The sequence below is a fragment of the Ammospiza caudacuta genome, chromosome 12, assembly GCF_027887145.1.
Source record: "Ammospiza caudacuta isolate bAmmCau1 chromosome 12, bAmmCau1.pri, whole genome shotgun sequence".
NCBI classification, from domain to species: domain Eukaryota; kingdom Metazoa; phylum Chordata; class Aves; order Passeriformes; family Passerellidae; genus Ammospiza; species Ammospiza caudacuta.
The window spans coordinates 9,007,599-9,022,434 of NC_080604.1; the positions used below are offsets into that span (position 1 = coordinate 9,007,599).

General features: G+C 40.6%; 2 protein-coding genes and 1 long non-coding RNA gene across 4 annotated transcripts; 1 reads left to right on the top strand and 2 right to left on the bottom strand.

The window, feature by feature from the left end:
- Window positions 1-467: 467 nt before the first annotated feature.
- LOC131563075 (uncharacterized) lies at window positions 468-7,162 on the top strand. Its single transcript, XR_009275275.1, has 5 exons — window positions 468-560; window positions 4,203-4,262; window positions 4,477-4,528; window positions 5,571-5,637; window positions 6,614-7,162. It is a non-coding gene; the product is annotated as an uncharacterized LOC131563075 (long non-coding RNA).
- Window positions 987-9,459, bottom strand: ACTR8 (actin related protein 8). The gene is made up of 13 exons (XM_058812949.1): window positions 9,297-9,459; window positions 8,954-9,124; window positions 8,030-8,140; window positions 7,660-7,764; window positions 6,801-6,974; window positions 6,182-6,275; window positions 5,265-5,397; window positions 4,779-4,932; window positions 4,162-4,257; window positions 3,488-3,628; window positions 2,823-3,087; window positions 2,363-2,526; window positions 987-1,709 (listed from the first exon to the last, which is right to left on the bottom strand). Exons 1-13 carry the CDS (start codon window positions 9,417-9,419, stop codon window positions 1,566-1,568), a joined length of 1,875 nt encoding a protein of 624 aa, XP_058668932.1. The 5' UTR covers window positions 9,420-9,459; the 3' UTR covers window positions 987-1,565.
- A 1,230-nt stretch (window positions 9,460-10,689) lies between these two features.
- SELENOK (selenoprotein K) lies at window positions 10,690-14,286 on the bottom strand. Of its 2 annotated transcripts, XM_058813031.1 has the most exons (5): window positions 14,219-14,285; window positions 13,579-13,669; window positions 12,721-12,801; window positions 12,035-12,127; window positions 10,690-10,898 (listed from the first exon to the last, which is right to left on the bottom strand). In XM_058813031.1, the coding sequence occupies exons 1-5, from the start codon at window positions 14,235-14,237 to the stop codon at window positions 10,895-10,897; spliced, it is 288 nt and encodes a 95-aa protein (XP_058669014.1). In that variant the 5' UTR covers window positions 14,238-14,285; the 3' UTR covers window positions 10,690-10,894. The 2 variants fall into 2 exon arrangements, with proteins under 2 accessions (XP_058669014.1, XP_058669015.1); XM_058813032.1 differs by lacking the exon at window positions 10,690-10,898 and having other exon boundaries at window positions 12,040-12,127; window positions 14,219-14,286.
- Window positions 14,287-14,836: the final 550 nt, after the last annotated feature.

Here is a 14,836-nt window from a genome sequence, read left to right on the forward strand (position 1 = left end):
TCACCTTCCTCCTAAGTTTTATGCTCATTAGAGTAATGCCGCACTTCAGGAATTTGTTATTTTGTAGCTCTTGCTCAGGGTAAAACTCTAAACAAAAAGGAAGAGAGGAGATGAGGTGATGATTGATGAGACCTCAGGTTGCAGGGGGAGGTACATTGACATGGGCGGAATTGGCAGGGAGCAGACTCAGACTGATATGCCTTGTTTCTTTCAAAGTAGGGAAGAAAATGAAATAAATTAAGTAATGTAATCAACAACTCTAATATTGATTATGAATAATTTTGCATTGCATTTTAGCACACTTTCACTGTAGGGACATTGGAAATTATAATTTCAGTAAATCTGTGTGCATTTCTCTAAATTCTATTAATATACACATAAACAAATGCATACATACCAAATATTGGTATTATGATAACTGATGATAGCTTTTAAAGACTTGTTTCAAAGTGATTTTTTTCTCTTTTAGAGCTCCTCACAATCCATTCAGCTGGAGGATGTGAGTGATTTCTCCTTGCTGCTGTACTTGTGACTGTGTCTCATTGCCATCTCAGACAGAGGTAAGAGTTCTCACCTTCCTGAGCTTTTGTATTCTGAAGTTTTGCTGCAAGTATCCTTTTAGATAAGGTCATATGAAAGACACTGCCTTTTAGGTATTACTGCAATAGGAATGCTCTCAAGGTTGTTCAGGAAGCTCCAGCTTTAGTACTTCAGTTCAAACCAGTCCTGTGGTTTTGAAGGCAACTGCCCAACCAAACCAGGTCTGGTTGGTGTTGCAGGGTGCTTGAGGAGTGCAGCCTCACTGCCCTCAGGTGGAGTGAACTGGAAGATGTGCTGGCTGTGTAAAACTGCAGCTTGGTCTTTTGAGTGTATTATATTGATTTTTGTAAAATAAGGAAAAAAGTGGACTTTACAATAGATAATGAAAAACTAAGAAGTTTTGATGATAAGTACACGGCAAGGAAAAAAATACTCCACTTCCAAATTCTTTGTTTTTCCATTGAATAAAATAATGTATTACATAAGTAAAATACAAACAGTGACTGTAGTTTTAGTTCTTCATTTCACTTTTACCCTAATGATCACTTATATAACAATTTCATCTCCTGGTAACATTAGAGTAGCAATCAGAATATTACATTAAACCCACAGCTGAACTCTTCAAATGTTGCTTCTGTGTACATGTTTCTGGAATGAATCTTGGCTTAACATCTCTCACATAAGTTCCTACATTGTGCAATTTTAATATACATTACCTGTATAATATAAATATACATTACCTGTATAATATAAATATAGTTACTCTGGAGATGACAGTGGTAGTCTGTATGCAGAATTCAATGCATACAATTTAAAAGACAAAGGGTAGCTGAAGTCAAATGAATTCAGTAAGTCTTTTGGTATTTTACAACATATCCAGAAAAATTTCAGTTGAAGTTAATATTAATAAAATACAAAAAATATGTTATCAGCTGAAGATCAATTCATGTGCACTGGGAAAAAAGGGCATTTGGGGAAAGGAGTCTTCAGTGAAGTTTCCACAGGTTCCTCTGTAAGCCCCTCCTTTACCACACAAAGGCAGCTCGCTCCCGCAGCATCCTGACCCCGAAGCGCTGCCACTCCCTCTGGTATATCCACAGCTCCTGGGTTGTGTCCAGACAGGCCAGAACTGCCCCTCCTTTCCAGGCTATTAAACGTGGATCCATATCCTAAATTCAAAACACACATTGCACACAGTCAGTGGTCTCATTCTGCATCATTCTCCAAAGCTGTATCCTATTTTCTGACACTATTTACTAGTTAGAATCTGATGGGGCAGGGGAAAAGTTTTTCAGTATTATCCAGGAAAGAGTAGTGGGATAAAAATATTCAAATGATATTCAAGATGCTTTGAGAAGTCACTTTGTTTTAAGATGCTTTCTAAGCACATAATGAAAATCTTCCCTTCAGTAGTGTAGGCTCTGAAATAGATGAAAATATATTTACAAGTTTTGCCTGATTTATGCCAAATGAAAATTAATCTCCATGTCTATTTTTCTATTATCTTTATAGTACTAAAAAATAAAAAAATCCCAATTTCTTTCTGAGGAGACAGGTTACCTTCATGGGCCAGTACTAACTACTTCTTTAAGAATAGGGCCTTGAGCTAATAAACACTTCAGTGATCTGTACCAGTCACTCTCTTGCTTTGCCTCTAACTCCCTGTCCCTAACCAGCCAGTGCTATGTTATAGGCTGAGAGCTCCTTTAAATCTCAGATATTCAACTACTCTGGGATTTTAAAAGAATTTTTTTCTTTTAACCTTTCAAAGATTTCCACCAATCATAGTTTACTATTTACTTAGCTATCAGTTAACAGTTACCTTAGGCCTTGTGATGACCTCAACATTTTCAACAACTCTTCTGAAAGAAGGTGGCATTTTGTTGAGAATTCGGTGTTGAAGGAACTCTTGAGCTTTATGAAACATAAGGCCTCCTCCCACTACTAAGATGGAGCTGTACATCTTCTTTTTTGTATCATCAGATGCTGGAATGAAAGAATATACAGACATAGATTTGTGTTTTAAAGTTATTATGGCCTGTGTTACAATTAGTTTAGTGCAAGTCAAACCAGATGGAAATTGATGTTTGCTTTTAAAATTCTTCTTCTATTCCTTGGATACATACCTCAAGAAACATCAACATAGATGCAAGCATAAGAAACAGTGTAGCTACTCTACAGACTGTAAAACCTAGGGACACATCTTTCTTTGGTGAAAAACAGGAGTTACATAAATCCACCCTGAGGTCTGTTCCACAGACTGGTACAAATGTAATTCTTACCACAGCAGTCGATGCTATGAAGGATGGCTTTGTCCAGGCCCAAGGCTTTGCCTTCAAACTGGGAAATAGCAGTTTTCCTGGACATGTGTGCAGTTAAAGGCTCCTCTGAATCATTGCCAGGTATCATACAGTCACCCTGGGAAGAGCCCAGCTCCACTTCTTGTGGGTAGATCCTCTCTGAAATGTCTGAGGATTGGCCTCTCAACTCTCCTTCAAGTGCACCAGGCTTTGACATAGACTTTCTGTCAGCTGTAGCTTTTGCAGACTTAAAAATGAGAAAACAAAAATGCAAAAAGGTCACAGAACAGTACAAAGACTTAACTAAGCACCATTGTACTTCCCTTCACCTTTCTGCACAGCAAGGTTAAGCCCTGCGTTATTCCCTCATCTAATTTTCATTTTAATCCTCATGTTCTAAGTAAGGGCTTATTTTGAACTCCATCTGATTGCTCAATCCCATAATAGAGGGATCCCTTCTTAGACTTTAAAAATGCACACTTTAATTGAAAAATTGTTTAGGCATCTGTAACTACTCACTTTAAATTTATTCTTTAATACTTCTGACCAAGGTTACAAACTCTGGTTTCTGAGGTAAGCTAATGAGTCTTCATTTAATTCCCCAATTAAATGATAGTTCATGAAAAATAAAACCAGCAATCACACACCTGCTCCTGCTTACTTTGTGTGGCCAGCAGATAATGTTCATCATGAGGATCCTCAGGATCACCTTGTGACCTGTGCTGCAAAATTGTCATTTTTTGACCAACAATTCCAAAAGTTGCTGGATAAAACAGAGCCATGGGTGCCTGAAGAGAGATTTGGCATGATTTTACTACAATATTCCTTCTTATGGCATTTACTACAGAAAAAGGAAATGTTCTATTTTTCTCACAATTCAAAATTAAATAGAGGTGTTTTCTTTTTCCAGGTAGTCTGTAAAATACTAAAGTGTCTTCTGTTTTTTATAATTAAAATATATCCCAGTAAATACACAAGTTTCTTTACAGACTTAGCATTGTATGATAAACAAGTACTCAAATGTCATTTGTGATAAAATTAGAAAATTCAATGGTGAACTGAAAAACTTGCAGAATTAACATTAATACTTTGCACTTGAAGGATATTATTTAGATGAAGTAACAACAATTGTGGCTAAAGCTACTTAGAAAGTCTCGTGCATCCACCAGTTCTGCATTAGGCCCACCCATCCATACAGGAATTAGTTTTATCTACAAGCAGTTTAAGAACAATCCATAAATTACATGGGCTTAGTAGCACTGGACTGATACAAATTGAGGCTCTGAGTCTCATTATATTTGTAATTTAATTTAAAAATGACCTGTAATTTTTCATCCCCTAATCGGAACTGGTACAATAAAGCCGGAGAGTCCGGATGCCGAATTTGGAACTCGTGATCTTGTAATCCAGAAATATCCTAAGGTAAGAAACAATGCAAACAAAAAAAAAGGTATCTTTTATTTTTATCATGCTATGTAATCTGTTTAGCTACAGAAAATAGCTAAAAGTAACAAAACTCTCTTCTAACAATGGACTTTATTTACCTATTCTTGAGTTTTTAAAAGTCTTTTCCATGCAGTATGATGTGCCAGACAGCTTCCTACATGCCTAAGCCTCTGCAATGGGGGTTTTGCAGGAAGAAGAGACCTGCTGGCAGATCTTACAGAACTGAAGTTGAAAACCAGCAAGTATGCAACTATTATCAGATTCTTTCAGCAATAAGTACAAAGAAATTATCTTTCTAAGGGTTAGGATTCCTTTCAGCTAGATGAAAAATAAACCAACTTTAAACTTTTCAAGTCTAAAGCTTCTACAGCTTTTGCCAGTATTCTGAGTAAAATATTTAAATTAACTTGAACTCACAAAAAGGATCCCCAGAGTAACATTCTGTAAAAGAAAAAATATTACTTGTATAACACGCGATTTTCCCCTTCTCACCTGATCTAGATGACAAAATGTCTCTTTTAGGTGCTGGAGCAGCAGGCAATCCAACTTATTGGTTAACTGGCAGTCTCTGTATGGGAATCCTGCTCGTTGCATAAGCCAATAAAAACACCTTGACACATCAGATCCCCCATATGCAAGGCACAGCCTAAAGCACAGAGAAGAAAGAGATCTTTTTATCTAGTTTCTGAAATACTGGCTGACTGCAGCAATAGGGAGAGGAATGTTAGGGACATTTTAGACATGCTGGAATCATGACTTCCACAGCTTGCAGAACACAGTATTGGTTCTCATCAGTTCTGCCTGTTTTCTTCTTTTAAAGATAATTCTTTAAGGTTTATATTGTAACAGTTGTCTCTGTTAAATGCCTCAGAGCAAAAAAAACCCAATATTTATATAAATTTTGTCTCCTTTAAAAAGTCCAATCTTTGGTAAGCAAATAAGTCCAAGATTCTAATAATTTTGTACACTCCAAGGTACCTGGTATTGCGATGGGAAACACCATCTTCTACACAGCAAACACTTGTCTTCTGATCTCCCACATCTACAATGCAGGCACTGCTTAAACCACTCCCAAAGGTAGCACAGACAGACTCCTGGTGTACAATAATTCCTAGCAACATGAAAAAAATTGCATGAAATTTATGTCAAATTTTACAGTAATGTTGCTGACATTTAAAGGACTTTTTATGTCTTTTCAAGAGCTACAAATAGCCTGACTGAAAGCCTGTCTATTTAGTGAAGATGGTGTGGGGGTACTTAAGAGATTTTTTTTTTTTTAATAAGGCTTTAAAAGTCCTGAAAAGAAGCTAAAGAAGCAGGGTCAAATGATTCTTTTCCTACAAAATTAAAGGTATTGTCTCCAAATTGCAATTATTTTTTTAATCTGGTTGTGCAGGGTCTTGGCTACTGGATGTACATGAAGTGCTTTCCTAATTTTTTTCTGGTTTTAATCAAATAGCATTATTAGCATTTCAGATATGGTCTTTAAGTAGTTCTGAAATAAGATCCAATTTTACCCTCTGTTTTCCCTACAATCCACCTTTACATTTGTGTCACAAGCCCAGACTTATTAAACGTGGGAAGTACCAGAGATTCCAGTCTGTCCTTCTAGACAGTCATGCATTGTAGAAATATTTAAGAAAACAGATTGATGCTGCTTGTACCTCAGCTGAATGAGAAACCCACAGCTGGAATGCATAACAGTAAACCAAAAAATTTGTTTCAATATTAGCCAACCATTTTGCCCCTTTAAAAGAGACAGCAGTTACATGATTGGCAAAAGATGAGGGTGCTAGTCCCAGCTAACCTGAGACTGATGTGCAAAAATATGCTTTAAAAGAAAAAAAATCCTTATGCAATTAATAATTAAGTACTTGCTTCATTATGGTTTTTACCTGAGAAGCCCATCTTCATTAGGATCATATTTACCAGTTCTTTCACATGTTGTTTATTATAGATGTCTGGAATTAGTAAAATGCATCTGTAGTACTGAAGACAAGAAGAGTAAATTAAAGCCAGCTCTCAAATAAAATTTGATATACAACTTATTTAAAAAAAAAAAAAATCAAAATTTTAGGAAAGAGGAAGGTTTTCAATACTTTAAAAAACATGCTCTTAAGTAAGTGCCAAGAGTCTATAGCCCTTAAAATGTTTAAAATACATAAGGCATGAGACAAACTTGCCAAGGATAAGTAATTACACAAGTATTAGGCAGCCCTTCCCCAGGTGCCTCCTTTACAGCCAACAAAAAAAACCCAAACAAAGACTAAGACTGAAGTGTCTAAAATGGGATTTCTATACATCCTTGTTAAAGGTTCTATCAACAGCTTTTGTTTTAAAGACATGGACAAAATTCCAGATGAAGTCTTGGGAACTCACCAGCAGAAAGAAGGTATTTATTAAGGAAAGCACCAGTAAGAGGCTACCAATACCAGCAAGTTGCTTCCCTTTTACAATAACACTCAGAGAAGTGGATACAGCCCACACCACAAAAATGTGCTGTTCACAGCTCACCTTTAGGTCTTTCAGGGGTATTTCCAGGTATTTTTGTATTGCATGTGACCATATAACTTCCAGGTCTGCCAGTACTGCAGTGAGGGAGCCACCAGGTCCTGCATGGAGGTTCAGCTGCCCCCTTCTTATGGGCCAGTGTATGTTGTAAGAATCTAATGGATTAACATACAGGGCCTGAAAATGAGAGATTACATCCTGGGCATTGCTTTTCCCAAAAAAAAAAACCAGGAACAAAATGAGGAACAACTGGGAAGAAAAGTATTTCAGAAGCACATAGAAGACACTGCAGAGCTCAGACTGATGTAACAGCAATACAGCACGTTTCTTTGTAACAGGGCTTTGATAATAAACCATTAAAATAAAAAGACATGATCTTAAAACAAATACATGATCTAAATTGTTTGAATTTTGAATGTTTTTGCCCACAGACATCTAGTGAATATAACGGTATATTTTTCCACTATCTCATTTTAGAAATTAAAATAGTTTAAACACTTTGAAGCCCACAAATATCAAGTTACTCAGCAGCAATTTCATGTAGTGATACTTTTATCAGTTTCTTGCCTTTTCTCTGAATTATGCCATATAGGTAAAGTTCTCACCTATTCCCTGCAAAAACACTGATTTATAGTAGCAAGGGATCCAAGATACTTGTTAAGCAAATAGGGGAATCCTCTTGTCTTGCTGAATGATAAAAAATACTCAGTTCCTCCACAGTAAAGTTTCTCAGTTTTGTTTGGTTAGCTTTACACATCTTTCAGTATGTACTAACTTACAGCAACTGTACTAAGAGACTGCAACTAATCCATGGCTGCATTAAAACACACAAAGCCTCATTCAGCAGGAAAATCAATCTTACCTCTTCTCCCACCAAAAACTCAGGGTGATTTGATGTGTTTGTCCACTTGGCCCCAGAGCTGTGATCCAAAATGGCAGGCCTCATCTGTCTGTTGTAGGACCTGGCCTGAAATGTAACCAAACCAAATCCTGTTGATAAATATTTCACCAGTCACTTTTTATGCATGGAAGAAAAATGAGATACCCCTTTGAACCCAGCCCTTATAATATACTTATAATATAAATTTTCTCATGTTTTCAGAGTTAGGTAGCACAATAACACTTATCCATGTTTGGTCTAGAAAGGGTATTAATTCTTGTCCACTGAAGCACAGCATCTCACTGAAGGATTGTGTGAATGAACAATTTAATAAGACCTCAGAACGAGTTACCTGATCAGGTGACACCGGAATGCGCCTCGCTCCATTCGACATCTTTTTGGACCATATTGCTTGGTCCACCATTTTAAGGCCATTTTGTCTCTGCTCAGTACTTTCAGGTTTCTAAGGAAAAACCCCAAATATGCAACATAAATACTTTCAAACCATGTCTGTATACTAGCAATACTGAAGCTATTAGGAAACAATGAAACCATTACTGATCGAATTTGGACAGTAGAAAGGACAGATGTTGGTACAATCCAAAATGGACTTACGCTCATTTTTAAATAAACTATTGTTTATATTGTTTAGAGTTCCCAACACCTATTCAAGTCAACTTGAATCTTTTAACTGCTTTTAGTGGCCACTGGACTTCACCTCTAGTGACATGTCAGACCATTATCTACTTAACTACAGACATATGAAGTAGGAGCAAAAATGTTTAAAACAGATCTCAATTATTTAACTGTGACGTTTAATATTAGAGAGGTTAGTTCGATTTTTACAGATTCAGATTATTACATATGTCTTTTGACCAGACTGGACTAAAATGGCTTGCTGTGCTACCCAAGTCACTAACTAGTAACCAACACATTCGAATCCTACAGCTGGCATTCCAGCAGAAGAAATACTGACTGTGGTACCAGACTTTAGCACAGGGAAATCAACATGTACAAACCCTCAACCTATCAATTCCTCGGGTTTAGTTCATTGCAAACGAATCAAATAAAACGCAAACACAGACTGGTCCAAGCCTACTGACTTCAGTAGGTGGCACCTACAGTCCTTAAAGGGGTGAAACACAAGTTTGACAGGAGATGAACTCTCTTCTGGAAAATCATGAAGGATGAAGGGCACACATGCACCACACAACAAACCAAACCGCCGCAGAACGGGCGGTGGGCAGGCGGGTTCCGGCGAGGCGGTGCCGCTTACATTGAGGCCGTCCCTGAGGAGCCAGCTGTCCCTGTAGGCCGCCTGGCCCGGCTGCTTGTGCCGCCGCGCGATCACGTGCGGGATGCCCGCGGGCAGCGTGTCCGTGGCCCGCCCGAGCCGCAGGGTGGTGGAGCCGGGGTGGATCACCACGATGAAGTTGCTCTGTATTTGCTGCAAGCGGCACAACGAGCACGGAGTCAGAGCGGGCCCCCGGGACCACCTGGAGCCCTCCCGGCACTTCCACACCCCTCTCCGCCGGCCTTTAAAAGGCCGAGCCCGGCCCGGGCCCGCCCCAGCGGGGAGGGAGCAGCGCCCGGCAGCCGCCGCTCGGCCCCGGCCTCACCTCCTGCAGCGACTCGGGCACGGCGGCGGGGACGATGGGCCGCTTCACGCCGCGCTGCTCGCGTTCCCGGTCGCGCTCCTTGTCCTTGCCGTTCTCCGCCTCGCCTTTCTCCGCCTGGGTCATGCTCCGGCCGGGCGGAAGCCGCGTCTGCCCGGCCCGAGCGGCGCCGAGCCCGGCGCGGGGCGGAAGCGGGCGGGCCCTGGCCGGGCACCGCCCCCCAACAGGTACCGGGAGGGGCCTCGGCGGCTCCTGGGCCCTGCCTGGGATGGCCCCGCTTGGAGCGGAGCGCGGAGCTCCGGCCCCGGTGCTGAGGGGCCCGGCAGCGGCACGGGGAGCCTGGGGAGCAGCCCCGCCGCTGCCGCGGGTCTGGTGGAGCACCAGCCAAACATTGTCAGCTGGGCTGGTACTGCTGGAGGGGCTGCAGGAGGGACATACGGCCCTCCAACAGCTTAAAATACTCCATACAAAGGCTGTAGTACGTGGTATATTCTATATATACCACAGCTTAAAATATTCTATACAAGCTGGTGTAGGTGGTACAGCTGTAAGGAGCTAACCATGTAAGGACGTCCCTGTTTGTGAGCTCCTTTATAAACTGTGCAGAGAGGATGTTTAGCTGGAGCTGGGGGAGATGTGGGTTTTAAAGGCTCAAAGTTGCTGTTACACAGCCGAGTCTAAAAGAGAGGGATTTTGTGTTAGGTAGGAGTGGTATCTGCTGGAGTGGCTTGTTAATTGAGGGGCATTGTTGATTAATCTCCCGCTAAGGACTGTTAAGGAATACATTCAGTGCAAGAACAATGAGAAATTCCCATCCTGAAAAGGGGAACATAAGATAAAAGCTAGTTACTATTTGAAAGAAAATAGCTACTCTGGGATAGCTGTCAGTATTTGAGTTGACCTCTTTTTTCTTCATGTAATAATAACAACACCTATTTTTATTGTAAAAAAACCCCAAAATTTGTACAGTAAATGTTTTTACACGTTTCAGTAAGTTTATAGTGGAGAATGAAGCTCTTTCAAGAGGTGTTTCTGTTATAAAATCCATTATGGACCTTAGTGAAGCAAGGGTTGTAAAACAAAGTAATTTGTTAACTGCATTTTTGAAGTGCTTTTAGAGTATCATTAATAGAAGGAAAATACAGCAAAGTAGAGAGTGTTTGTCCTGAGAGAGTGAGTATTAAAACTCTTAGGAATTGCTGCTTTGACTCTTGAGGGACCATCTCTATCAACTGTAAATATGTATTTTTATCTCATCTGAATAGCAGAAGACTTATTGTACTTCAGATTTTTTCCGTTTCTAAAAATGATGAGAAAATCAGCCTTGTGACAAGCCAAATATAATTTACTTACAACTTTGCAACTACAGTAAAATGTTCAGAAACTATACAAAGACTTTAGACAGTAAACATGTATTTAATGAAACTGTGGCTCAGTTACACCGGATCCTTGAGGAAGGAGTTCCCAGCACAACTTCATTGATCTGCTTCTATCACAGAACAGTTTCCAGTCAGGCATACACATCCCCATTTGGTCCAGCACTAAACTCTTCTTTTCATCTGGCTGATGTGTATGCTTGTGCCTGCCTCTTCAGCAGGCGTTTACCTAAAAGATAAAGTAGTAACAGTACATTTAAAGAAGCCTTTCTTTGTGAGATAAAATTAAGTAAAAAATTTAAAATAATATCGCTTTTAATTTAGCTAAATGGGACATGCTAAAGACTTGCTAACTATTTCTCAGCAGGTTACACATTGCTGTGAGTACCCAGAAGCCATCTCCACAGTCTTTGCTGGCCTTGTGTCTACTCAACAAGAAAAAAAAAAAAACCACCACAACGTCCTGGGGTTTTTCTCCCACTTGGAAGAAGCTTATCCTTGTTCCAGTGAACTGAAATACTGGTGTCTGTGTTTCCTGGTATATGAACTTTTTCCTCCAAGGTTTACAGGTATTAACCACCTGCATGGGTTTTTTTTTTTCCTTGTAACTTTTATTATAGTAACAATGAGAGTGACTGATGAAAAACAAGGATTATTTACTTAAGTCTTAAAGTAAATAAAACCATACTGTAAATACACTCAGTGTCAGCTGCAACTCCCAGCAGCCAAACTAATTATTAAACAGAATATATCATCAGGCAGCTGTAAGAAATCTTCTAATCTTAACCTCTTTTAATTTTACCTCTATTTTTAAGAAATTCTGATTTTTACACTTTACTGGAATTCAAGATTGGTATGGTTGTATCATTGTAATGGGGGAAAAAACCCATTTTTACTGTCTTGTAACAACTTTATATTTTTCTTTCTTTTTTATTGAGAAATATCAACTTTAGCCAAAACCCATCATATGTCATATAACTATTAGAAATGCAAACAAAGCATCATTTTCTAACAATCCGATTTTTAAATTAGCAGCCAAAAACGATGAGAAGTTATAAATAACTTATCAGCTGTGCTCAAAAATCTTTGCTGCACTTTGTCCATCGACTTCTGGGCAATTAAAAGTGAAATCCCACCCTTCCTAAACCGAAATAATTTTTAACATCCCTTCCCCCTGCTTTTTCTCCCCTTTACTGGAAGTATCTTTATTTCTTTTATTATTGAATAATTTTGGTTATTTTTCTGTTTTGGTAACTTGTGCAGCAGGAGGACAAAACACTCCATTCTACCTTAACCCTGCATTAACACTGCTATTAAAAAAAACCCCAAACCCTCCAAAGCAGGATGCAGCAGATTTGGAATTACCTTCCTCATCCACCTCCAGCCATGGGTGGTGGACTGGGGCCTGCACCCCAGTGATTTATTCGGCCCATCCGACGGCGAGGATTTGCTGGAGGCCTGAAAAGAAAGGAGTTCTCCCTTCATTAAACTTTTCAACTAGAAATACAATAACTGCTTCTAGATGTCAGTAGCGAGAAAGTCTGAATCTCTAAAGTTGAGTTTCACCTGGAAAGCTGTAAGAAAACCCAAACCCCACTATCACAGAAATCCTCTCCTGTTTCATTACTGCTGTGTGATGTGAGAAGGCCACAGAGCACTGATGCTTTTACACAGTCCTACAAAACCCTTTGGCTGCAGTGTTCATGGAAATTACACCCCTGTAACAGTGTTCTGCTTTAGGTAATATAATACAAGAAATGACTGCACTAATGCAAGTCAAATGCTGAGTACAAACATGTCTAAGAAAATAAGATTTTAACAAAGATATATCTTGTCTCCTAGGCAGGCTTCAGAAATATTTTCAGAGATGTTAGTCTGTCTGTATTGCTATTGCAGCTGTCCAAAGCTGTGTATTGTTACCAATAATAGTGCAGATAACCATTTTAGCCTTCCTGCACAACCCAATTCAAACCCAAATCACAACTGTAATCTACTCAGATTCATGTCACTTCACCAAGAGAGGGGAAAATGTGTGAATATGAAAAAAATACCCTCTTCCATCATGGTATCCTGAATAGGAGGAAGATGTGTAGCCTCTTCTTCTTAAATCTGGTTGAATAATGCTCTGGAAACTGAAAAATTAAAACAAGGGTTAGGTGAATTGATAGCCAGGTACAGTTTTTGAATATTGTGATTGGAAAGAAATGGCCTGAAAAACAGCAAGTAGTGTTCAGGAATGAACAGTGTATCTTCTCACGATCACTGTTGTTTAAATCTTGGCAATTTGTCTCCTACATACAAAACTAAAATCTGAAATAATTCCAAATTACAATGAAGCTTAAATTATAAAATCTAAATTACATTATATGTTTTAAATTATAAATAATAATAAATTATGTATTAAAATTATAAAATCTAGTTTCCTTGGTAATATACAAGAAATGCATAAAGTATAAATTTATAACTGAAATCACTAAGAACTGTTGAAAACATCACATGAACTTTCTGTTTGTTAACTGGCTTTGATCCAAATTTTTGTTTACTGTGTGATTACTTTTACATAGTCAGAATTGTCACCAGTAGAAATTCTCCAAACACCTTAATTATTTGATCAGCTAGTAGATGCTTTTTAACAAAAATGTGTATTTTCTTTTTGCAGTGTCAACATAGATGAAATGTAAGAAAACTCATTTGAACTGCCAATAAGTTATAGTCACTTTTCATGCACTTTTTGTTAAGTATACTGTGCTTAACAGGCACAACCACATAGTTGTAGTAAAGCATTTATACATATGGAATGCTAAAGAGTAAATATAATATTTTTATTGTTGTGTACTGATAGCACTGTGTAACTTCTACCTATGTCAAATCTAAAATGAAGCTCAGCAAAAGAATTAACTTCTACTTACAACAGAACCACAAAATCTGCTATTGACCAGAAGAAATCTGTTATAGATGACAACCTCCAGGGAGCCCGACTCTGGTTATCCAAAACTTGTCCTGTAACACATCCAGATACAAGAAATGACGTTCAGTGTGTGACACTGAACAGTGCATTACACAAAACCAGATCTGCTAAGTCCAGAGTTTGCAGCTGGGACGGTGAAACTGCTCTCCATGGCAGGGAGTTTCATTTTCCGCAGGTTACTGCCCAAGTACGTCAGCTAAAAGGGTCAGCACCGCCACAGGGGCTCTCCGTCCAGAAAACCCACAAACAGCACCAGGCAGAGTCTGATTCCCCATAAGCGGTTCAAGCGTGGCCGTGTGACGCTCCCGGTGTCTGCAGCACGCACTTGAACTCGTCAAAGTCCCCAAATCCGCTTTAGAAGCAGACCAGGCTCGGCCACAGGCCGCAGGGCAGCGCCGGGTGACGCGACACCGGCAGCTGCCAGATCCTGCCCGGCTGTCCCGGCTGTCCCGGCAGCGGCGGCGCTGGGGGCGGCGCTCCGCGCAGCGCAGCCCCGGTGCCCCCGGTCGGTGCCCAGCCCCCGGCCCGGCCCCCCACCGCTGCGGACACACACCGCGGTGCCGCGGGCCCCGGCCCCTCACCGTTCGAGATGTACACCATGGCTGCCCGCCGGCCCGGCCCGGCCCCGCCCCTGCGCCTGCGCGGCCGCCGCGCGCATGGGCAGCGAGCGGTGACGGCGGCACCCGCGGAGGAGCGGCCGGGGTGCTTTGGTGGCGCTGGGTTCCGCGTCCCTTCGCCTCAGGGCAAGGGCATGAGATTAACGGGGTCCCGCTCAGGACCGCCTGTTATCGAGGGGTCCCTGTCTGGAATGGTCTGCCTCGGGAGGTGGTGGAGTCACCATCCCTGGATGTGTTAAAAAAAAGACTGGATGTGGCACTCGGTGCTATGGTTTAGTTGAGGTGTCAGGGAACAGGTTGGACTCGATTATCTTGAAGGTCTCTTCCAAGTTTGTGATTCTGTTATTCTGTCAGCAGCCCTGTTACTAACGAGTTTTCCCTCGGCATCCTGGATAACGAGGGGTCCCCCTGAGCAGCCGCTGTTATTAACCAGGCTCCTCCCAGTGCCCCTGGTAACGAGGGATCCCCTCACAGTCCCGGTACCGGGACTCCTCAACAGCCGCTTTTATTAACGAGGGGTTCCCTCACATCCCCGGTCCCGGGACCCTCAGCAGCCGCTGTTATTAACGAGAGATCTCCTCA